Source organism: Neofelis nebulosa, chromosome 8 (genome assembly GCF_028018385.1).
Source record: "Neofelis nebulosa isolate mNeoNeb1 chromosome 8, mNeoNeb1.pri, whole genome shotgun sequence".
In the NCBI taxonomy this organism is placed as follows: Eukaryota; Metazoa; Chordata; class Mammalia; order Carnivora; family Felidae; genus Neofelis; species Neofelis nebulosa.
Window position 1 is genome coordinate 58,371,196 of NC_080789.1, and position 25,057 is coordinate 58,396,252.

Genomic DNA, 25,057 nt, shown 5'->3' on the forward strand with positions numbered 1-25,057 from the left:
TAAGTATGGCTACTCCAGCTTTCTTTTGACATCCATCAGCATGATAGATGGTTTTCCATCCCTTCAATTTCAATCTACAGGTGTTCCCAGGTCTAAAATGAGTCTTCTGTAGGCAGCATATAGATGGATCTTGTTTTGTTATCCATTCTGATACCCTCTGTCTTTTGATTGTGGCATTTAGTCCATTTACATTCAGAATGATTTTTGAAAGATATGAATTTTGTGCCACTGTGTTATCTGAAGATTTCATGTTTCTGATGATATTCCTTGATCCTTGTAGTCTTTGATGCTTTGCACTCTGAGAGTACCCCTTAGAATTTCTTGCAGAGCTGGTTTAATAGTCATGAACTCCTTTCATTTTTGTTTGTCTAGGTAGGTCTTTATCACTCCTATTCTGAATGACAGCCTCGCTGGATAAAGGATTCTTGGCTGCATATATTTTCTATTCAGCACATTGAATGTTTCCTGCCCCTACCTTCTGGCTTGCCAAGTTTCAGTGGACAGGTTTGTTAATACCCTTTTGTGCCCACCCTTGTAGCTTAAGTCCCATTTGTCCCCAGCCGCTTTCAGAATCCTCTCTTTGTTTTTTGTATTTTGCAAGTTTCACTATGATATGTCATAGTGCTGACCTGTTTTGTTGATTTTGAAGAGTTCTCTGTGCCTCTTGGACTTGGATGTCTGTTTCCTTTCCCAGATTAGGCAAGTTCTCAGCTATAATTTGTTTAAATAAACCTTCTGTCCCTTTTTCTCACTCTTCTTCTGGAACTCCTATGATATGTATATTGTTTCATTTCATGGAATCACTTAAATCTCTAATTCTCCCCTTGTGATCTAGTAATTTCCTTTCCCTCTTTTTTTCAGCTTCATTATTTTCCATAACTTTAGCTTCTATTTCACCTATTCTCTCCGCTGCTTCTTCAATCCTTGCTGTCACAGTATCTAGTTTATCTTGCATCTCAGTTATAGCATTTTTAAATTCATCCTGACTAGTTCTTAGATCTTTGATGTCTGCATCAAGGGTTTCTCTGGTGTCTTCTATGGTTTTTTCAAGCCCAGCTATTGGTCTTATGACTGTTGTTCTAAATTCTTGTTCAGATATGTTGCTTATGTCTGTTTTGAGAAATTCTCTGGCTGTGATCTCTTCTTGGCCTTTCTTTTGGGGAGAATTCCTCCATCTTGTCATTTGGGCTCAGTTTCTGTCTTTTGTGTATTTTAAAAGCTTGTTATATATCCTGCACCTGAGAGTAATGCTATATTAAAAAGGGGTCTTGCACTGTCCAGGGCTTGGCACTTCAGGAAGTGTTTCTGGGTGTGTTGCATGCACTCTGTTGTGTTTTGGCTTCTCTATCCCACTAGTCAGTCCTCTGAAGAGCCCCTCCTTGCTTGCAGTTGTGGATTGTTTGGACCTTTAACTAGGTGAGCTTTGATTTGTTTGTTGAGGAGCTCCTGGGTGGCTCAGTTGTTTAAGCATCCAATTTCAGTTCAGGTCATGATCTCACAGTTCGTGGGTTCAAGTTCCATGTCAGGCTCTGTGGTGACAGCTCAGAGCCTGGAACCTACTTTGGATTTTGTGTCTCCCTCTTTCTCTTCCCCTTCTCTGCTCTATTTCTCTCCCTCTCTCTCTCTAAAAAAATAAATAAAAAACATTGATTTGTTTGTTGAAGTAACCCTGGGGAAAAAAGAGAAAAAGGAAAAGGGAGAATAGAAAACCAAACAGAGAATAAAAACTATAAGTCTGATTCCAAGGAAAGAGAAAGGAAAAACAAAGAGGAAAAAGAGCAGAAGAAAAGAGAAAATATGGAAAAAGAATAGAATAAAAAAGCTTGATAAATATAATATATATATATACATATGTATAATATATATAATAAGAAATGACAAAAAACAAATCAGAAACTATGAGCCTGATTCCAAAAGAAAAAGAAAAAATAAGAAGAGGGAGAGAAGAAAGAGAGAGAGAGAAAAAAAAGAAGAGAAAAGAAAAGGAAAGAAAAAAAAAAGAAAAGAAATTTTGTCCGTGGGTGCCTGGGGCTGGTGGCTGTGCTGGTCTGGAGGAGAGGCCAGCTGCCTGGGGTCAGTCAGTCTCACTCCAGGCAATAAGCAGTTGCCATGCATGGAGGGGTGGGGTTTGGTGTAATCGGGTCCCACCTCCACTGGGGGCCACAGTGCTGTTCTCTGAAGTCCCACCCTGTTGATGTTTGGGGGGGAAATGGCATCATCCCAATCTCTCCTCCCCAGACTGGGTATCTCAACCCATGCTGTTCAGACAGCTCTCACAGAGAAGCAAGGGCAGTCAGCTTGCCCTGCTCCACAGTTCTGAGCCTTCTTGGCCAGCTGGGTTTCAAAACCAGATGTCTTAAAGGACCCAGCATGGTGCGGCTCCTCTCCCCTGTTCTGGGGTAGAGCCTCTTCACCGTGCTGATGAAAAGCCTTTGGCTGGCACCTGCAGGGTCTTTTGTCCTTGGGGAGGCATATACTCTCTTCCCACAGTACTCCAGGAAGTGGACTGTTCTCTACCAGTACACCCTGAAGATTGCAACACCTTGCTATGTACTCTGGGGCCACTTCCTCCTCCCCAGGAGCGCGCCCCATGCTCCACTCCCAGAAAGTTGCACACTTCTGAAACCTCTGAGTTTCAGCTCTAAAGGCTGTTTGCAAAATAGAAACTGGCACTCTCTCTGTATTTCTTCTTCCCCAGTCTGTGGTCCAGAAAGGTTTTCCTCTTGTAATAACTCAATGCCACACTTTCACAACCCCTCTTTCTTTCTCTCCCTTTTGTCTCTCCACAGAAGGGGTTCCCTCCCCTCCATGGCTATGTCATTTTATCTCCCCAAATCAGATACACACACCTCAATCCTGCCAAGGTGTCCTCTCCAATGTGGAGATCCTGCCACTCCACAGGATTGATTTCCTGGGTGTTCCAAGTGATCTGACCTAAACACAGCTGTTTGAGGGACGAGGAAAATCCTGGTCCTCCTCCTTCACCATCTTTATAAAAAAAACTCTAGAGTCTTGTTTTTCTAAATCTTATTCAGGATGTTCCCATTGGGCAAGTTTGGCCTGGCCCTCACCAACAAGCACATGGACTAACTGATAGAAATCTGAGAAACCAGGTTGGTAAATTTGAATAACTATGTTGAATTCTCAAGCAAACCTATGGGGGTCCTCATTCACTTTAGGAAAGTCCTTAATTGTGACTCATAATTCAGCTTTAGTCCAGAGAACATAAGAAATTGAGGGCTTATTTGGACCCTCACGATACTTAATTTTAAAGGAACAGGTTCAGGGCACCTGAGTGGCTCAGTTGGTTGAGCATCAGACTTTTGATTTCAGCTCAAGTCATGATCTCAAAGTTTGTGAGATGGAGCCATGCATAGGGCTCTGCAGAACTTGCTTGGGATTCTCTCTCTCTCCTTCTCTGTCTTCCCCTCTACCACTCGAGTTCTCTCCTCTTTCTCTGTCTTTCAATAAAAAAAAAAAAAACATTAAAAAAAATAGGGACAGATTCTGGAGTGCCTGGGCACCTGGATGGCTCAGTCAGTTAAGCATCTGATTCTTGATTTCAGCTCAGGTCATGATCTCATGCTTGTGAAATTGAGCCCCAAGTTGGGCTCCATGCTGAGCATGGAGCCTGCTTGAGATTCTCTCTCTTTCTCCCTCTGCCCCTCCCCCATTTGTGCTTGCACATGCTCTCTCTCTTTCTCTTTCTCTCTAAAAAAAACCCAAAGGGACAGTTTCTGATAAGTTCAGAGGAATAAGAAGGGGGAGAGGTTCAGGGAAAAGGGGAAGTTCGGTGACAGAATTAGAATGGGGAAACCAAGTGTCTAGAGGCAAAGGTGGTGCAGAAGGGAAGGTGGGTGCTCAGCACCTAGAGGTGCAGCCTGAGCACGTGATGGCTGCTGTGTGTTTAGAGATAAAGAAAAGGAGGGAGGGGAAACAAAGACCTCAGAAGCCTTTTTGTCTTTCTTTGTGTTTGCTTGCCTCGGTTAATCTAGAAATTGTATTTTGCAGAGAGGCAATTTTAGATTCCTGATAACTTTTGGAAGCTTCAAAACACCAGTCAAAACAGGCGTCCTGTTCAGTTTCAACAATTCTAGAGTTTAGGGAGATAGACATTTCCACATATTGGCCATTGGTGTTCCTAACTTACTATTAGTTCAGTTGGTCCATTTAGTTAGAAATGTACATGAGAGAACACCAGTTGTTTTATTTAGTTTAGTTTTTTTTAAGTAATCTCTACACCTAACATGGAGTTAGAACTCATGACCCCAAATCAAGAGTCACATGCTCTACTGACTGAGCCAGCCAGGTGTCCCAAAATACCAGTTTTTAAATGTAAAACCAGCTGGGGTCCCAAAAGGGATCCTCAAAGCATTTCGGTGACTAGGATATCTAATTTATTAGAGGGTTATCTGTAGAGCAAAAAGAAAAATTTCTTAATAGCACTGTTCCGATCCTGGTGCCAAAAGGACACTCTTAGAAAAGACAAAGCCTTAAACAGACCCTGAATAAAGCTTGTAGAGATCAAAACACAGAAAGAGCAGAGCTTGAGACCCACTGGAGACTCACCCTCAAACTCCAGGGCAGGCGAGAAAGCAGAGAGCTCAATTAGCTTTGTTGGTACTGGCACCTACTTCCTTACCAGCCTTGGAGCTGTTGGGGGTCTTCTCTGGATCCCACTTCTGATCATCAAGTGATGTTGAGCTTAAAAATAAAACAGTTATTTTACCAGTGAAAAAGGATTTACTCAGGAATAGCAGAGAATTGCAGTTTGAGACAAACAAGCTATGGCAAAAGCCATAAGCTAGTCCAGCAAACAAAGAAGTATAGAAAAGAAGGAGGAAGTTTATAAGTAGACAAATTTTATAGGGTCACTTCCCATGATAGGACTGAGTGAATTCAAGAGAAAATTCTCCCTTCATTCCAGATGAAATGATAGATAATATCTTCCAAATATGCATTAAAGAGAAAACCCAAGATAAAAAATCAAAGCCAAAACCAAAATAAGCATCTCTTTGAACTGGAAATGGAAGTATGAGGGCTGGGGGCTGAAACCCCAGGAGAAAGAAATAGCAGCTCAGGAACCAGCTCTTTGGAGAATTCACTGGATATTCTGCTGTATGACAGGTGGTTGTATGAAGTGTGGTGGCTGGGCTCTACCCATTAAGAGCTGCTTTCCTGGAGTGACTGCAAAAAGACTAGGCTAGCCAGCTCTCTATACTAATACTACCATCTGAATTAGACCACACCTGCAGCTGGCTGGAGATAGGATCAACAACATCACCTGTGGATCAGATCCCTGTGTGTTCAATGTAAAATCTGGCTCTGGAGAGGGGAGACAGTCACAAAACCACTCACTGTGGAGACATGCAGCAAGGAGAGTGGGAAGCCTACAATTCAACATGGACTAACATATTTGGCATCCATTACAACCCTTAACTACTGTTATCTGGTCCTGTAGCAGAAGCTGGGGTGCTAAAAACTACATTTCTCTGAATTCCTTGCAACTAGTGTTCCTTTATCAGCCAAATGCATGCTTAGGAAACCTGAAGTGATAGGCCTTAAATTGGGAGGGGAGGGATGACCCCAAATGGCGGGTGTCCGCTTTGTGGGATATGAATTGTAGTAGAGGCCAAGTAGCTTCCTGTTTTCGGAAGTTTGTTGCGGTTGTGACCTCAGTTTTGCTGATACCCAAAGAGCTGTGTGATTCTGGAGGCAGGAGGTGTTCCTAAAAGTTCTGCCTAAAGCAGTGTTTTCAACTGAATTTCTACTAGCATCTAGGGAAGGTCAGGTCTTTGTTACATAGGCTTGTTCTATTCACTGTAGAACATTTATCTTAACTGACACCTGTCCAATTGCCAGCAGCTTCGCCAGTCGTTGTGACCACCAAAAACGCCCCCACATTGTTTCCAAAAGCCTATGGAAGGCACTATTACTCATATAAAAACCAACCCCCAAACCCATATTGTATGCCACATTACACCCAGCAAGAACCCCTTAGAGTAGTGTCTCATCTACAATGAATCCTAACCAAGATACATACATGAGAAAGAAACTCTCAAAAAAAACAACCTAGCAAACTAAAACTTCAAAGCTCATCACAAAAATTAACACAATGACAGATAGGCAACAAACTCATTAAACAATAGAATTCACTCTAGAGTCAATGGAAGTCATAGAGACCCCCCAAAATATTTAAATAAATATATTTAATATCCTCAAAGATGAGGAAACTAAAGAGACATGAAAAATAAATGTAACAAGCACTTCTTGATTGAAATTATTTTATTTTATTTTTTGTTCAATTACAAATTTTATTTAAACTCTGTTTTCAAAGATTTGGTATATCTCAACAATCTCAACAATTCCAGAAGTTCCAATGAAGGTTGGGACTTGGTCGCTTGCCAAAAAGAAGGAAGTGCTAAAAAAAATCCAAAGACTTTTACTTTAAAATATTATAGTTCTAGAATTTATTGACTGGATTCTTAAGGACTTATATTATCACACTTGCTGATGGGCATGCCAACATCTAAACCAAGTCACGTTCCTTATTGGAACAACACATTTCCACTCTTCCTGCATCATCAATGTGAGAGTTGTGCATTCAGTTTGGCAACCAATTAGGCTAAAAGACATAAAACCAAGTTGGAAAGGGATTAGACATATAGTAATTCGCTAAGTATAAGTTTGCTGATATAATATACAGATATAAATAATCTGAAGATCTTTATTTATCTTGACATTCATAAATGGATCACAAGTTATCAGTGCTGAGGCTGTGTAATAGCACAGGACTGTGAGTCAGTAACTGATTTTATGCCAGAAACCACAATTCACATGTGAGATTGGAGACATTACTGATTAGAACGGAGATTAGGAAAATTCAGCCAAGTCACACAGAGAGACATGCAGATCTAAAAGACTAGCCATGCTCCCTTATGGGTATGTTGGACTTATATTTTGTGGAGTAGAATAAACTTAAACTCTGTTACTCTTTTTTGTTAGGATCAAACTTATTAGATTAAGTCCAAATTCCTCCTTTATGTTTTATTTATTATTTTAATATAATTTATTGTCAAATTGGCTAACATCTCAGTGTGTAAATTGTGTTCTTGGTTTTTGGGGTAGATTCTCATGGTTCATCGCTTACACACAACACCCAGTGCTCATCCCAACAAGTGCCCTCCTTGGGCATCACCCATTTTCTCCTCTTTCCCACACCCCTCCATCAACCCTCAGATTGTTCTCTGTATTTAAGAGTCTCTTATGGTTTGCCTCCCTCCCTCTCTGTTTGTAACTATTTCCCCCTCCCCTGCCCCCATGGTCTTCTGTTAAGTTTCCCAAGATCCACATATGAGTGAAAACATATGATATCTGTCTTTCTCTGACTGACTTATTTCACTCAGCATAATACCTTCCAGTTCCATCCATGTTGCTGCAAATGGCCAGATTTCATTCTTTCTCATTGCCAAGTAGTATTCCATTGTATATATAAACCACATCTTGGGGCGCCTGGGTGGCGCAGTCGGTTGAGCGTCTGACTTCAGCTCAGGTCATGATCTCACGGTTTGTGAGTTCGAGCCCCACGTCGGGCTCTGTACTGACAACTCAGAACCTGGAGCCTGCTTTGGGTTCTGTGTCTCCATCTCTCTCTGCTCCTCCCCTGCTCGTTCTCTGTCTCTGTCTCTCCTTCAAAAATAAACATTTAAAAAAAAAAATAATAAAATAAACCACATCTTCTTTACCCATTCATCAGTTGATGGACATTTAGGCTCTTTCCATAATTTGGCTATTGTTGAAAGTGCTGTTATAAACATTGGGGTACATGTGCCCCTCTGAATCAGCACTCCTGTATCCTTTGGATAAATTCCTACTAGTGCTATTGCTGGGTTGTAGGGTAGTTATATTTTTAATGTTTTGAGGAACCTCCACACTGTTTTCCAGAGTGGCTGTACCAGTTTGCATTCCCACTAACAGTTCAAGAGGGTTCCCTTTTCTCCACATCCTTGCCAGCATCTGCTGTTTCCTGAGTTGTTAATTTTAGTCATTCTGACAGGTGTGAGGTGGTATCTCAGTGTGGTTTTGATTTTTATTTCCCTGATGATGAGTGATGTTGAGCATTTTTTCATATGTCTGTTGGCCATCTGGATGTCTTCTTTGGAAAATCGTCTATTCATGTCTTTTTCCCATTTCTTCACTGGATTATTTGGTTTTTGGGTGTTAAGTTTGGTAAGTTCTTTATAGATTTTGGATATTAACCCTTTATCTGATAAGTCATTTGCAAATATCTTTTCCCATTCTGTCAGTTGCCTTTTAGCTTTGTTGATTGTTTCCTTTGCAGTGCAGAAGCTTTTTATCTTGACGAGGTCCCAATAGTTGATTTTTGCTTTTATTCCCTTGTCTTTGGAGATGTGTCGAGCAAGAAATTGCTGCGACTGAGGTCAAAGAAGTTGTTACCTGCTTTCTCCTCCAGGGTGTTGATGGTTTCCTGTCTCACACTTAGGTCTTTCATCCATTTTGGGTTTATTTTTGTGTATGGTGTAAGAAAGTAGTCTAGTTTCCTTCTTCTGCATATTGCTGTCCAGTTCTCCTAGCACCATTTGCTAAAGAGACTGTCTTTTTTCCATTGGATACTCTTTCCTGCTTTGTTAAAGATTAGTTGAGTTAAGTTAGTTAAGTTAAGTTAGTTAAGTTAGTTAGCTTTAAATGTCTGGTAGAATTCCCTAGGGAAGCCATCTGGCCCAGGACTCTTATTTGCTGGGAGATTTTTGATAACCGGTTCAATTTCTTCACTAGTTATGGGTCTGTTCAAATTTTCTATTTCTTCCCATTTGAGTTTTGGTAGTGTGTGGGTGTCTAGGAATTTGTCCATTTCTTCCAGGTTGTCCAGTTTGTTGGCATATAATTTTTCATAGTATTCTCTGATAATTGCTTGCATTTCTGAGGGATTAGTTGTGATAAATCCATTTTCATTTGTGATTTTATCAATTTGGGTCCTCTCTCTTTTCTTTTTGAGAAGTCTGGCTAGGGGATTATCAATTTTGTTATTTTTTCAAAAAACTAGCTCTTAGTTTATTGATCTGCTGTACTGGTGTGGTGTTTTTTGTTTTTTGGTTTTTTTTTTTTTTTGATTCTATATTATTTATTTCTGCTCGGATCTTTATTATTTCTCTTCTTCTGCTGGTCTTGGGGTTTCTTTTTTGTTCTGCTTCTAGTTCCTTTAGGTGTGCTATTAGATTTTGTATTTAGGATTTTTCTTCTTTCTTGAGGTAGGCCTGGATTGCAATGTATTTTCCTCTTAGGACTGCCTTTGTTGCATCCCAAAGGGTTTGGACTGTTGTGTTTTCATTTTCATTTGCTTCCATATATTTTTAAATTTCTCTTTAATTGCCTGGTTGACTCATTCATTCTTTAGTAGGATGTTCTTTAACCTCCATGCATTTGGAGGTTTTCCAGACTTTTTCCTGTGGTTGATTTCAAGTTTCATAGAATTGTGATCTGAAAATATGCATGGTATGATCTCAATTATTTTATATTTATTGAGGGATGTTTTGTGGCCCAGTATGTGATCTATCTTGGAGAATGTTGCATGTTCACCCAAGAAGAATGTGTATTCTGCTGCATTAGGATGAAAAGTTCTGAATATATCTGTCAAGTCATTCTGGTCCAGTGTATCATTCAGGGCCATTGTTTCTTTATTGATTTCCTGTCTAGATGATCTGTCCATTGTTGTAAGTGGAGTATTAAAGTCTCCTGCAGTTACCACATTCTTACCAATAAGATTGCTTATGTTTGTGATTAATTGTTTTATATATTTGGGTTCTTCTGAATTCGGTGCATAAATATTTATAATTGTTAGCTCTTCTTGATGGATAGATACCATAATTATAATGCCCTTATTCATCTCTTATTACAGCCTTTAGCTTAAAATCTAGTTTCTCTGATATAAGTATGGCTACTCCAGCTTTCTTTTGACTTCCAGTAGCATGATGGTTCTCCATCCCCTCACTTTCAATCTGAAGGTGTACTCAGATCTAAAATGGGTCTCTTATAGACAGAAAATAGATGGGTCTTGTTTTTTATCCATTCTGATACCCTATGTCTTTTGATTGGAACATTTAGTCCATTTATATTCAGTGTTATTATTGAAAGATATGGATTTAGAGTCATTGTATTATCTGTAGGTTTCATGCTTATAGTGATGTCTCTGGTCCTTTGTGGCCTTTGCAACATTCCACTCAGAGTCCTTCTTAGGATCTCTTGTAAGGCTGGTTTAGTGGTGATGAATTCCTTCAGTTTTTGTTTGGGAAAACCTTTATCTCTCCTATTCTGAATGACAGGCTTTCTGTATAAAGGGCTCTTGGCTGCATATTTTTCACATTGAAAATTTCAGCACATTGAAAATTTCCTACCACTCCTTTCTGGCCTGCCAAGTTTCGATAGATAAGTCTGCTACTACCCTTATGTGTCTACCCTTGTAGGTTAAGGCCCATTTGTCCCAAGCTGTTTTCAGAATTCTCTCTTTATCTTTGTATTTTACCAATTTCACTATGACATGTTGTGCAGAAGATAGATTCAAGTTACGTCTGAAGGGAGTTCTCTGTGCCTCCTGGATTTCAATGTCTGTTTCTTTCCCCAGATTGAGGAACTTCTCAGCTATGATTTGTTCAAGTACACCTTCCACTCCTTTCTCTCTCTCTTCTTCTGGAACTCCTATGATATGGATATTATTCTGTTTCATTGAATCACTTAGTTCTCTAATTCTCCCCTTGTGGTCCAGAAATTTTTTATCTCTCTTCTTTTCAGCTTCATCTTTTTCCATAATTTTATCTTCTATCTCACTTATTCTCCCCTCTGCCTCTTCTTCAATCCTCACTGTCACCGCCTCTAGTTTATTTTGCACCTCATTTACAACATTTTTTAATTCATCATGACTATTTTTTATTTTGATTTCTGCAACAATAGATCTCTGCTGTTTTCTATGCTTTTTTTCAAGCCCAGAAATTAATCTTATGACTGTTATTCTAAATTCGTGTTCAGTTATATTGTTTATATCTGTTTTGATCAATTCTTTAGCTGTCATTTCTTCCTGGAATTTCTTTTGAGGAGGATTCTTCCGTTTCATCATTTTGGCTAGTTTTCTGTACCTTATGAGTTTTAAAAGCTTGTTATGTGCCCTGCACCTGTGAGCACTACTATATTAAAGAGGTGTCATACGCTGTTCAGGGCCTGGCCCTTCAGGAGGTGTTTTTTGGAGTATGTTACTTGCTCTCTGTTGATGTGACTCTGGTTGCTTTATCTCCCTACTTGTACTGATGTTTTGGACTCTCCACCAGGTGTGCTTTGATTTTTTTGCTGAAGTAGCCCTGGAAAAGAAAACATACAAACAAAAAGAAAAAACAAAAACAAAAACACCAGCTACAGCAAAACAATGGGGTGGTGGCATTGTTGATGGAAGAAGCCTTATCCCATACAAAGAGAGAAAGGACAGGGGTAGGAGTAAAAGAAAAGAAAATTGACCAGGCAGAGAAACTCTATGGCTTAATCCAGAGAGAAAGAGGGGGAAATAAAAAAGGAGATATAGAATAGGTATGAAGAGAATAGATTAAATATGTCTGCTTAAACAAACCAACAACCAGAATAACCAGACTAGAGGAGGGAAGAAATAAGGAGAAAAGGAAGAGGGGAAAAAATAATAGATAGATCGATCGATCGATAGATAATAAGAATTGTCCAAGAATTAAATCAGGAAATGCAAAACCTCTAGGTGACTTGGAACCGGTGACAGCGCTGATCTAGAGGAGGGCTCCATCTGGTTGTCAGCAACAATCCCACTCCTGTAGACACGCAGTTATCCGGTAAGGAGGGGAGTGGTTTGGTGTAGGAGGGTCCCGCCTCCACTGTGGGCCCCACTGACTGATCCCTGAAGTCCTGCCTTGGTGGTGGTGGGGAGAAAAGTAACGACCCCCCGGTCTCTCCTCCATGGACTGGGTGTCCCAAACCACTCTGTTCAGGCCGTCCTTGCAAGGCCACGGGCGCGAACGAGGTGGTTTGTCCCGCTCTGCCGACTCCCACGCCTCCCTGGCACTTGGCTGGGATTTAAACCCCGATGTCTTGAAGGGTCCTGCTCCGTGCTACCGGGTACTGAGGGGAGTGACGCTCCACCCCGCTGATATATGGTCTCTGTCTGGCAGGCACAGGCAGTCTTTGTTGTTTGAACGGTTATATACCTTCTTCCCATAGCACTTGAGAGAAGGGATCGCTTTCTCCCAGGGAGGACTGCACCTCTGAACTAGTTACTGAGCCCAGGACTGGGTCCCCTCCTCCCCAGGTGCATGAACTAGGCAGCCAGCCCCAGTCTGGAGAAAGCCCCACAGTTAGAGATCTGTCCCAGTCCATGGTTTTTCTTTTGTCCAGATATAGTCCCATGTTTCCCCAGCCTCTTTTTCTCTTCCCTTTGCCTCTCCACATAAGGGGATCCCTCCCTTCCATGCCTACACGGCCTGTTTTATCTCTCCCAGTTCACAATCACCCACCTATGGCCCTCCAGGTTGTCCCCGGGGGGTCCCTGGAGACATCTTTGTCACTCTGAGGCCCAGACTCTTGGAATTCAAAGTCCTTTGGCCTCAACACTGCTGTGTTTGAGGGACGAGGGAACTACGGGTCTCCCTACTTCTCCTCTATGTTGGATCTCAACCTGATTGGAATTCTTTTAAAAGTCATAAAGGACATCATTGAGACAACTAGAGAAATGTTGATATGGGCTGTATATTAGAAATGGTTTGTATCAATGATAAATATCTTGTGTTCGATACTCATATCATTTATTTAGAAGACTACTCTTTGTTTTAGGAAATAGATACTTAAGTATTTAGGAGTAGAAAGTCAAAACGTCTACAGCTAACTCAAATGGTTCAACAAAAAGTGTGTGTGTGTATGTGTGCACGCATGAAGAGAGAAAGAGGGATAAAATCAGTATTCAGCTGAGGCTAAATATCAACATTGAAAATGGAAATGCTGAGATACAAAACCAGTATGAAGTTCTATTAGAAATTCTTGGGGCACCTGGGTGGCTCAGTCTGTTAAGCATCTGGCTCTTGGTTTCTGATCTGGTCATGTTCTCACGGTTCATGAGTTCGAGCCCCACATCAGGCTCTACATTGACAGTGCAAAGCCTACTTGGGATTCTCTCTCCCTGTCTCTCTGCCCCTCCCCTGCTCATGCTCTCTCTCTCTCTCTCTCTCTCTCAAAATTAAATAAATAAATAAAAACTAAAAAAAAAAGAAAATCTTAATTATTGGGGCACATGGCTATCTTAGTAGAGTCTGGATCTCAGGGTTGTGAGTTTGAGCCTGGGTGTAGTGATATGTTGGGTGTAGTGATAAAATCTTTAATAAAAACAGAAATTCTAAATTCATATTATAATGTCATTATTAAAAATTTTTAATTGTCGGTTAAGCATCTGACTTCAGCTCAAGTCATGATCTCACAGTTTGTAGGTTCGAGCCTGTGTCAGGCTCTATGCTGTCAGCTCAGAGCCTGAAGCCTGCTTTAGATTCTGTGTCTCCCTCTCTCTCTGCCCATCTCCTGCTTGCACTCTGTCTCTGTCTCTGTCTCAGAAATAAATAAAACATAAAAAAAAATCTTAATTTTCAATTGTTAATTTTTATAAATATGACAGTAATGTACTGAAACAATTTCTCAGACCATAACTCAATTACTAAATAGGTGTTCATTTTCAACTAAAGTAGTGGAAAAGCAAGACTTTTTCTTTTTAAATGTTTACTTTGAAATAATTTCAAACTTTAAGACTTGAGAGAATACATAGAGCGTGTTCTCACATATCTTTTATCCTGCTTCACCACAGTATTCTCACATTTGTTTTTTTTTTAATTTTTTTTAACGTTTATTTATTTTTGGGACAGAGAGAGACAGAGCATGAACAGGGGAGGAGCAGAGAGAGAGGGAGACACAGAATCTGAAACAGGCTCCAGGCTCTGAGCCATCAGCACAGAGCCCGACGCGGGGCTCGAACTCACGGACCGCGAGATCATGACCTGGGCTGAGGTCGGCCGCTTAACCGACTGAGCCACCCAGGCGCCCCTCTCACATTTGTTTTATGATTCTCTCTCTCTCTCTACACACACACACGCACGCACGCACACGCATAATCAGCACTCAGATGTAGAAACCTAACTTTACTACTAGGACCCGACTTCCTTTAGCCCCTTCTAGATAGTATTCCCTACCCCACCCCTGCTTTCAGAGACAATTATGATCTTTACTACAAATATCACACATTAGTTTTGCCTGTATTCTACTTTAATAAATAGTATCATACAGAATGTAACCTGTGTTTGGCTTTTTCTTTCAGCATTATGAGTTATTGTGTATAGTTGTAGACGATTTATTCTCAGTGTTATATAATCTTCGGCATTCGTTTTCTATTGCTATGTAACACATTATCACAAACTTGGGGCTTTGAAACAGCAAACATGTATTCTATCAGGATGATAAGAGAATAAGCGTATCCCCAATAAAATTCTGCAAACACATCTCTTTAAAATATTTATGGGTCTCCTCTGAATCTTACTGAGGCTAACTCATTCATTAAATGAAAGCCATATCCACAAATATTATTGATATAAGCTTTTATTCACCTTGGGCTTCTGCATAGACTGCTGACAGACAACATCTTAGAAGTCCTCTTGCTAGACTAAACCATTTCCCGAGGCACCGCCTTAGGTCTTTCTTAACAATGGATTTGTATTTGCAGCATTTTCGGGTCCTGTTTTCTTGAGTTTTTTAAATTGTGCCATCATCAGTCCTTGGAGAGGCTAGGAATCTTCCAACCCAGCAAGGCCCAGCTCCTTTTTGTTTAATGTGGCTTCCTTTTTTTTTTTTTAATGTTTTTTTATTTTTGAGAGAGAGAGAGAGACAGAGTGTGAGCAGGAGAGGGGCAGAGAGAAAGGGAGACACAGAATCTGAAGCAGGATCCAGGCTCTGAGCTGTGAGCACAGAGCCCGACACTAGGCCTCGAACCCACGAACCGTGAGATCATGACCTGAGCAGAAGTCAGAGGCTCAACCGACTGAGCCACCCAGGGGCCCCAATGTGCTTTCCTTTAGCTTATCCCTTTCTGTTTATTTTTACTGTAAGCAACAAGAAGATGACACCTTCAACACTCTGCTTAGGAATCTTCTCAGTGAGAGCTTCAATTCATTTGGTGAAGTCTCTGTCTTCCACCCACCCGTAGGTGACAGCATTGCCAAACATAACAAGACCTCCTTTCTTTCAGCTTCTTTCTTTCCCTACTTCCCTACAACTGCGACATCCTTAAAGGCCATCTGGCTTCTAACAAGCTCTTTAATAGCCTTTGGTCTTCACTGAGGCTCCTCAAATTCCCTCCTACTTTTGCCAAGACCCAGTCCCAAAGCCATGCCCACATGTTCAGGTTTCTGAATTTACACTCACAACAGTGCATGGCAGAGGCTGTTTCTCCACATACTTGACCATACAGTGGGTTAGCAAACTCCTTGACCTTCACTAACTTGGTAATCAAAAAACATTTCATGGGTTGGGGGATAGGTGAAATAGGTGAAAAGGACTAAGAGGTATACACTTCCAGTTATAAAAGAAATAACTCATGGGGATAAAAAGCCCAACACAGGGAATACAGTCAATAATATTGCAATAATTTTGTTTTAACAATTTCACTGTTGTTCTAATTTGCATTTCATTTATTATGAATAAGGTCCAGTATACTTTCAAATATTTAAAAGCCATTATCACTTTTTCTGTCAATTGCCTAATCATAATTTTTGCCCATTTGGGAGTAGTTGATCATTTTTTCTTACTGATGTTTTAGAGCTCTTGAGGAAAACAGTCTTTTATCTGTCTCACGTGTTGGAAAGGTTTTTTTCAGTTTGTCATTTATCTCTTAAGTTTGTTTATAAGAATTCCTGCACTCGAGGTTTTTATATATGCAAGTTTATTACTATTCCTTTTATATCTTGCTTAGAGATCTCTTCCTGGACTCTAAGTTTATAAAAAACAAAACACAAAAACTCTATGATTTCCTTTACTACTTTTCTGGTTTCATTTTTAATATTAAAATATTTGATAGATCGGGAATTTATTTTGGTATAAAGAGGGTGAGAATCCCACTCCCCCCATCTGATTAGTCATTTCTTTGAATACAATTCATTCAACAATCTATCCTCCCTTCCCACTGACGTTTTCATTATGCTCCATATTTATTGTATCTTTTTTTTTTCCTACTTGACCTTGACACATCTTTTATTAGAACCATGGAACCATAGGTAGGGTCATGAATCCGGAAGTAGGGAAGGGAGTCTATGGGTCTAATGCTTGCATACAGAATTACAGCCAACCTTGGGGTGCCTGGGTGGCTCAGTCTGTTAAGCATCTGACTTCCACTCAGGTCATGATCTCCAGGTTGGTGAGTTCCAGCATCTGACTTGGCTCAGGTCATGATCTGGAGGTTGGTGAGTTCCAGCCCGGCGCGGGGCTCTGTGCTAACAGCTCAGAGCCTGAAGCCTGCTTCAGATTCTGTGTCTCCCTTTATCTCTGTCCCTCCCCCACTTGAACTCTGTTTCTCTCTCAAAAAAAATTGTTTTAATTAAAAAAAATTAAAACCACACTGAGATACCACCTCACACCTGTCAGAGTGGCTAAAATGAACAAATCAGGAGACTATAGATGCTGGAGAGGATGTGGAGAAACAGGAACCCTCTTGCACTGTTGGTGGGAATGCAAACTGGTGCAGCCGCTCTGGAAAACAGTGTGGAGGTTCCTCAAAAAATTAAAAACAGATCTACCCTATGACCCAGCAATAGCAGTGCTAGGAATTTACCCAAGGGATACAGGAGTGCTGATGCACAGGGGCACTTGTACCCCAATGTTTAGAGCAGCACTTTCAACAATAGCCAAATTATGGAAAGAGCCTATATGTCCATGAACTGACAAACGGATAAAGAAGATGTGGTTTACATATACAATGGACTACTACTTGGCAATGAGAAAGAATGAAATCCTGTCATTTGCAGCAACGTAAATAGAACTGGAAGGTATTATGCTAAGTGAAATAAGTCAGTCAGAGAAAGACAGATATCATATGTCTTCACTCATATGTGGATCCTAAAAAACTTAACAGAAGACCAGGGGGTGGGGAAGGAGGGGAAAAAGTTACAGAGAGGGAAGGAGGCAAACCATAAGAGACTCTTAAATACTGAGAACAAACTGAGGGTTGATGGGGGCGGGGGGAGGGGAAAGTGGGTGATGGGCATTGAGGAGGGCACCTGTTGGGATGAGCACTGGGTGTTGTACGGAAGCTAATTTGACAATAAATTTCATCTAAAAAAAAAAAAAAAAACAACCTACAGGCAACCTAACCACTTTCCTCTGCACGTCTGCAACAAGAAGCATTCAAGGGGAAAAGGCACTGAATTACTTCTGGAGTGTTAGAGGATTTGGGACGGGGGAGGCGAGGATGGGAGGGAGGGTGTGAACCTGTCTTTGTCAGCCAGGCAAAATCTTCTTTGTCTGGGGTCTAGTCTGGTTTCTTTTATCTCACCCTCACTACCCAAACCTTCCTTTGAAATGGGACTGTAGGGCGCCTGTTCCATCTCCTCCCATAGCAAGTATCGTAGCCTACAGTCTGGATGAGACCGAGGCTCCGTGGGTATAGGGAATAGAATGGGACTGGGGCAAGCTGTTGAGATGCCAGGCTTGCCAGCGAAGGGCTGGGAGGGTCGGGAGAAGGACCTTCTCGCAGCGCCCCCGCAATGTCCTCTGCGTCCGCCAGAAGGCGCCCGGGCGCTCGCTTTCACCGCGCTCAGCCGGAGCCTCCGCCGCAACGAGCCGGGAGCCGAGCCGCTCCGCGCCGCGATCTGGACAACCGTGCGGCGGCCTGAGCCCGCCCCGCCCGGCAAGGGGGACAGGGTGCCGGGGACCCCCAGTTTTGTTTCCGGAGCTGGGGCGCAGCGGTTTCTCAACTCTGCTCTCCACCCCCACAGGAAACGCCCAGATCCACCCACCCAGCGCCGAGGTCTACAAAGCCCTGAGCTTCCGAAGGCGGGAGGGGTTGGGCGAGCCCGAGAGGCAGGAGGATCCCCCCGACCCAGGCTCACGCCGGGTGCCCGGATCAGGCCGCCTCCGGCCCCATGAAGACCCCCAGGCCGGGGCTGAGAGCCTGGCGCAGCCCGGACCGAAATCTTGCGGCGGCCTTAGAGCGTTAGACAGGTCAGTGCTCGGGCAGGATGAGGGGCCCGAGCTGGAGGCTGGAGGCGGCGCGCTCGCCGTTCCCCCCCCCCCCCCCCCCCCCGTTCCCCTGCACGAGCTCCCCGGGGCCACTCGCGCGGTCACCTCCGCCGGGGGCATCCAACGGCGCGGGCGTGATTCTGCATTTTTCATGACAAGCAAGGTGTGGAGCCGCCCTGTGCAGCCCACTGGGGGCCAGGTGATGCTCGGACCGAGGGGTGGGGGACGCGCGGGCCAGGGGGCGGCGGGCCAGGGGACGTCCGCTGCTCGAAGAAAGCATTGCACTCCTACTTATACGCGGCCGCGAGGAAACCGCCGCATGCAAAGGTCTCTTGCATCAAGATGCCAGGCCTCGGGCGTGAGAGGAAACCGAGATGCGGGAGAGGGCGAGAAGAAAGGAGGCCGGGAGACCCGAGGCCCCGGGAGTGAAGGGAGGAGGGCCGGGGGCAACGATTCTCCGTGCAAATCCTAGCGCGCCGAGATGTGGAGAGCTTCCCGGGGAGCTGACTGGAGCCTCCAGAACCGCGGGGCTCCGGGGTCCCAGCCCGCGCCTCCCCTCCGCACCTTTCTCACCCTCCCACCCCTCCCGCCCACCAGGATGCGGCTGGGCCGCCGGGCCCTCTGCGTGCTGGTCCTGCTGCTCGCCTGCGCCTCTCTGGGGCTCCTGTACGTGAGCACCCGGGACGCTCCGGGCCTCCGGGCACCTCTTGCGCTGTGGACGCCCCTGCAGGGCCCCTCCAGACCAGAGCTGCCAGACCTCTCGCCTGAGCCCCGCTATGCACACATCCCGGTCAGGATAAAGGAGCAAGTGGTGGGGTGAGTGCCAGGAGTGGTGGCGGCAGGGCGGCGCTCACTGGGGGGGGGGGGGGGGGGGGTGCTGGGGGGGTGGGCTGGGGGTGGTGGTGGCTGGGGAGCTTTTGTTTCCTGCACTGCTGAGCTCTGATGCCTCAGTTCTCCTGACTGGTTGAGGGAGGGGGGTGGGGGGACTGCTTGTGAATCTTGGGCTGAGGAAACAAAATCTCTCCTTCCTGAACCTTGTCATGGTGATGGGGAGGGGAGGGTGTGCAGGCAGGGGAGAGCCTGAAAGACTTTCTGATGTCCTGATGGTTCCAGAAAGGAGAGTCCAGGTGGGGTCCTGAATGGTGGGGAGGCAACTCTGAAATCCTAGCAACTGGCCCTCTTCTACACCTCTGTAAAATCCAGATTTAGGGGATGGGTCGTCCCATTGGGGGTCTCCTCTCCTGGGGGCTGTTTGAAGAGCAGTGTTTAAGGCGACAGACGTTGGATGGGCAAGGTCGAAGGGCCAAGGTGTGGGGCGCCATGTTAATATTTAGCGGGATGTATGGAGCTGTATGGCGGGGCTCTGATGACCCTTCATCCCCCCTCCAGGCGGCTGTCTGGGAACAACTGTAGTTGTGAGGCCAGTGGAGGGAGCTTTCATTTCCCCTTCCAAAGGCAGCTCCGAGCCATTGACCTCACGAAGGCCTTTGACCCTGAAGAGCTGAGGGCTGCCTCTGCCTCCAGGGAGCAGGAGTTCCAGGCCTTCCTTTCAAGGTACCAGCTGAAAAAGAGGGCATGTCTCTGCAGAGGGTGAGCCTTTCGAGGCTTGGAGGGAGGGTGTGACAGGAAGGAGAGCCCCTCTGCCCTTGATTCCTTCTCTGTCCTCCACTGCCAGGAGCCAGTCTGCTGCTGACCAGCTGCTCATAGCCCCTGCCAACTCCCCTCTTCAATACCCCCTGCAGGGTGTGGAGGTCCAGCCCCTCCGGAGCATCTTGGTGCCAGGTGGGGGGGTCTGGGGGTGACCTAAGCCACTCTGGGGGTGGTGGAGCTCAAGGCTGGGTGAGGGAGAGCTAAGGAAGATTGGAATAAGAGGCGGGGGGAGCTTCTGATGAAGGCAGGATTTGAGAGCAGAAGGGGTTTCCTGAGGCAGGGGGTGAGGACCAAAGGAACTGTAGGGTCCTCAGGAACTGCAGCTGACTGTAACTGGAGAGGCTTGGGAGAAAGAATCTATTCTTTGCCGACTGACCAAAGATTAGGTGGATAGGTGGGGCGGGCCATAAAGAGCTATCGCTTTGATGGAAAGGAGTGAAAACTCAGTTACCATAGGCTGCATCCCAAAATGTGCCCTGCTGTGGCCTCAACAAAGAGGGATGGGTGAGAAGGTCTGTGCTGTGTGTGGTGAAAGAGAGAAGAGAAAGTGAGGAAGAATTCAAGGCTGTCTGGGATTCTGATTCCCTCTCCTTCCTCCTAGGGCTGAGCCTGCAGGCAGCTTCTGGTCAGGAGCTTTACCAGGTAAGAGGCTGGGGAGGCCAGGCGGACACTAAGGATGGAGGGAGGGGCGCCTGGGTGGCTTAGTAGGTTAAGCAAATGACTCTTTTTTTTTTTTTAATGTTTATTTATTTTTGAGAGAGACAGAGACAGAGCTTGAACGGGGGAGGGGCAGAGAGAGAGGGAGACACAGAATCCGAAATAGGTTCCAGGTTCTAAGCTATCAGCACAGAGCCCGATGCGGGGCTCGAAGTCACGAACCATAAGATCATGACCTGAGCCGAAGTCGGACGCCCAACCAACTAAGCCACCCAGGCACCCTGCAAACAACTCTTTCTTTTTTTTAATGTTTATTTATTTTTGAGAGAGAGAGAGGCAGAGTGAGAGCAGGGAGGGGCAGAGAGAGAGGGAGACACAGAATCAGAAGCAGGTTCCAGGTTCTAGGCTATCAGCACAGAGCCCAACATGGTGCTCGAACTCACGAACCGTGAGATTGTGACCCGAGCTGAAGTCCGACACCCAATCAACAAGCTACCCAGGTGCCCGGCAACCGGCACTTGGTGTCAGCTCAGGCCATGATCTCACAGTTGCTGGAATTGAGAGCCCTGTGTGGAACTCTGCACTGACAGCACGGAGCCTGCTTAGGAATCTCTCTCGGCCTCTCTCTCTCTCTCTCTCAAAATAAATAAATAAACTTGGGGCGGGGGAGAGGGCGGGAAATGGGATGCTGGAGGGAGACAGGGCTGCCAACAGAAAGATGGAGGAACCAGGGAGGCAAGAGGCAGGTCTGAGGCCTAACCCTGTCCTCTCCAACCCCTCTCCCAGGTGAACCTGACTGCCTCTTTGGGCACCTGGGATGTGGCCGGGGAAGTGACGGGAGTGACTCTCACTGGAGAGGGGCAGCCTGATCTCACCCTCGCCAGCCCAGGGCTGGACCAACTCAACCGGCAGCTACAACTGGTTACTTATAGCAGCCGAAGTTACCAGGCAAACACAGCAGACACAGGTGTGAGGTCTGGGCGGAGGCAGGGGCAGGCTGGGTCAACAGAGAGCCCAGAAAGGCTGAATTGGGCAAATGGCAAAGGGTGTGGGAGACACTCGGGCAAAGGCCAGAGCTGCCCAGTCACACAATGGGCATTTCAGCTAGGCCAGCAGGGCCAGAGAGGGAGAGAAGGAGCCTTTGTTCATCTGGGGCCAGAGCAGGCCAAAGGGAAACCCGAGCCTCCAGCCTCGGGTGTGTCCCCTCTTCAGGCCAACCATGGGGGCCCCAGGAAGTGATTTGCCCCAGGAGCCAGAAGGCTCAAGCTCTATTCCCAAACCACTACTTACTGGAGGGCAAGGGACTTCATGTCCCAGAGCTCCCATGTCTCCTCTAGCAAAAAAGGCACAACACAGCCTTCTCTCCAAGGCTTGCTACACCAAATCTGCTCCCTCTTTGGGGCCTTTGCATTTGCTGTTCCCTCTGCCTAGAATGCTCTTCCCCCAGATTTTTGCATGGCTGGCTCCTTCTTGTCACTTGGATCTCAGCTCAAATGTCTCCTCTTCACTATCACATTACTTGCTTTATTTTCCATTCAATGCTTGCCAGTATCTGAATTTTATTTACTTAGCCTAGAACCAGAACGACTAGGTTCCTATCTCAGCTTTGTTGCTTAAGAGTTGTGTAAATGTAGACCAGTTGCTTAATTTCTCTATGCCTTTTTCTGTAGCAGGAATCTACCTTACGGGGCTTGTCAAGGTTAAGTGGGTTCATATATTTAGGGTAAACTTAAAAAGTACCTGCCACATAGTAAATGCTCAATAAAGGTTAGCTTTTAATTAAATCATTTAAAAAAAATTAAACCTTTAATTTTCTTTCTCCCACCCATTAGAGTGTTAGTGCAATGGAGGTAAACACCTTGCATTCTTGTCCACCAGGGCTCAGGAAAGTGGTACACAGAGTAGGCACTTAAATAGTGATTTGCTGAAAAGGGAATGTTGTCCCAACTTTAAGGACCATGTCTGGTGTCCTTTCTTCCCAGTCCGGTTCTCCACGGAGGGACATGAGGCCGCCTTTACCATCCGCATAAGACACCCACCCAACCCTCGGCTGTACCCACCTGGGTCTCTACCCCAGGGAGGTGAGGCTGGTGCGTTCAAGGACCTAAATCCAGGCCTGGTGGGGAGAAGCTGGGAGAGGGAGGACGTGGGAGATGTTTTCCTGCTCCTCACTTCCACTCTCCTTCTCTGCACCTAACCCTGTCCCTCACTCCCAGCCCAGTACAATATCAGCGCCCTGGTCACCATCGCCACTAAGACCTTCCTTCGTTACAATCGGCTTCGGGCGCTCATCGCCAGCATCCGCCGCTTCTACCCAACGGTCACCGTGGTCATCGCCGACGACAGCGACAAGCCAGAGAGCATTAGTGGCCCCCACATCGAGCACTATCTCATGCCTTTTGGCAAGGTGCGCAGTCAGCAAGGCTGAACCGCGCGCCAGAGGGCGCCGAGAGACAGAGGCCTGAAGTCTGAAGTCACCGGAGTGGTGATTCCAGGACTACCTGCCTCAGAATTACTGGTGCCTGTGAATCACGGCGATTCCTGGAACATAATAAGCTCCGTGGGAGGAGGAATCGCGCCTATCTTATTCGCGCTGCATCCTTAGAATGTGCTTAGCACCTAGGGAGCGCTCAATAAATGGATGATGGATGAATGGATGAATGCACGCATAAATTAAATGCGTTCTAACACCCTCCCCCAAAACAGGGACATATTACCCCTGGCAGTTGGGAAACTGCATTTTTTGCCTAGCTCTGAGCCACTCGTAGGTCCCGGAAAGTTTAGAGACGCGCCGGGAGAGAGGAGGAAAGGTGGCAGAGGGGTTGTGTCCTAGCTCTATAGCCTCACTAACTGTATGTACCCTGCCCCCAGGGCTGGTTCGCAGGCCGGAACCTGGCCGTATCCCAAGTAACCACCAAGTACGTCTTGTGGGTGGACGACGACTTTGTCTTCACGGCGAGGACGCGGCTGGAGAGGCTTGTGGACGTGCTGGAGCGGACGTCGCTGGACCTGGTAAGGGAGGGCCCGCGGAACGTGGGGTGGGAGAAGGAGGGACTCCAGCAAGCTAAAGCAGCGGCGCGGGAGACCCGGCTGAGAGCGGCCGGCCCTGGGACGGACAGAGGACGACAAAGGGAGCCTGGGGGACAATCTGGGTCCTGCGGGGGTGGAGCGGGAGAGGACGCGGCCGGGAAACCGCCCGAGGGAGGGGCAGCGCGGATCTAACTGCCGGCAGTCCCCGTCCCGCCTGGAGCGAACCTCCCACTCCCCGCAGGTCGGGGGCGCGGTGCGCGAGATCTCCGGCTTCGCCACCACCTACCGGCAGCTGCTGAGCGTGGAGCCCGGCGCGCCAGGCCGCGGGAACTGCCTCCGGCAAAGGCGCGGCTTCCACCACGAGCTCGTCGGCTTTCCGGGCTGCGTGGTCACCGACGGCGTGGTCAACTTCTTCCTGGCGCGCACCGACAAGGTGCGAGAGGTCGGCTTCGACCCGCGGCTCAGCCGCGTGGCGCATCTGGGTGAGTGGCGTCCCCTCCCGGCCCCGGGCAGAGACCCCCGCGGGGCTCTGGGCGAGTCTCCAAAGGCAGCGGGTACTCCTACGCCCACCCCAGTGGAGCCCACGGTTGGCACCCGGGGCCCCTGGAGAGTTCTGCGAAAATTCACCAAGCCTTGCGCCCCGGCAAGAGACAGGGCTCCCTCCCTCCTGGCCCGCACACCCTTTAAACCTCCAAGCCCAGTACAGCTACTGGGTTAGCCGGCCTTTAACTTCCCCCACCACTGTCAGACCTTGAGTCCAGTCCCAGCCGCTTCCCCTGGTTCAGACCACACTCCTGGAGCGGCCTGTTCAGCATTTATTGAACATTTATTTAGGTGTGTGTTGGGGAGGATGGGGGTATGCTCTCAAAACACAAAGTAAGGATATTGACTTCATTTTACATAAGAGTAAAACTAGGACCCAAATGAATTGACTAGCCCAAGGCCCTCACAAAAGGAGTCTTTGCAGGTGCAGCCTGTGTACCCCAACTCTCAGTTCTCCCTTTAAGGGTCGGCCCTCTGCGCCCTTCAGACGCTTCACTGTGTACTCCCCTTCCCTCCACTGCCAGAATTCTTCCTGGACGGGCTTGGTTCCCTGCGGGTGGGCTCCTGCTCAGACGTCGTTGTGGATCATGCATCTAAGTTGAAGCTGCCTTGGACCTCAAGGGATGTGGGGGCAGAGACTTATGCCCGGTACCGCTACCCAGGATCGCTGGATGAAAGTCAGGTGGCCAAACACCGCCTACTCTTCTTCAAACACCGGCTGCAGTGCATGACCGCAGAATGATGGCCACTCGGGGCCTTCCAACTCTCGGGTTGGGCCTGCCTCCTTGTCCCTGCCAGGAATTTCTAGCAAACCCCACCCACCACCCAGTGACTACTCCACTGACAGTCCCTGATCCCCTTCAGAATCTGATCCCAAATAGGGGCTTGTCCTGGT

At 46.1% G+C, this 25,057-nt stretch overlaps 1 protein-coding gene across 3 annotated transcripts; it reads left to right on the plus strand.

The window, feature by feature from the left end:
* Nucleotides 1–17,839: 17,839 nt before the first annotated feature.
* B4GALNT1 (beta-1,4-N-acetyl-galactosaminyltransferase 1) lies at nt 17,840–24,930 on the plus strand. Of its 3 annotated transcripts, none has more exons than XM_058742224.1 (11): nt 17,840–18,264; nt 18,880–19,098; nt 19,672–19,836; nt 19,958–20,064; nt 20,534–20,574; nt 21,376–21,556; nt 22,572–22,679; nt 22,806–22,996; nt 23,461–23,601; nt 23,861–24,101; nt 24,687–24,930. In XM_058742224.1, exons 2-11 carry the CDS (start codon nt 18,881–18,883, stop codon nt 24,902–24,904), a joined length of 1,611 nt encoding a protein of 536 aa, XP_058598207.1. In that variant the 5' UTR covers nt 17,840–18,264; nt 18,880; the 3' UTR covers nt 24,905–24,930. The 3 variants fall into 3 exon arrangements, with proteins under 3 accessions (XP_058598207.1, XP_058598206.1, XP_058598208.1); XM_058742223.1 differs by having other exon boundaries at nt 18,039–18,264; nt 22,572–22,670; XM_058742225.1 differs by lacking the exon at nt 17,840–18,264 and adding an exon at nt 18,394–18,481.
* The last annotated feature ends 127 nt before the right edge of the window (nt 24,931–25,057 follow it).

Bases quoted from the DNA above. Each gene is read 5' to 3' on its own strand.
- B4GALNT1 (XM_058742224.1), top strand. From the start codon at position 18,881: ATGCGGCTGGGCCGCCGGGCCCTCTGCGTGCTGGTCCTGCTGCTCGCC. The intron at 19,099-19,671 runs GTGAGTGCCAGG...TCCCCCCTCCAG, and splicing joins ATAAAGGAGCAAGTGGTGGG to GCGGCTGTCTGGGAACAACT. The intron at 21,557-22,571 runs GTGTGAGGTCTG...CTTTCTTCCCAG, and splicing joins GGCAAACACAGCAGACACAG to TCCGGTTCTCCACGGAGGGA.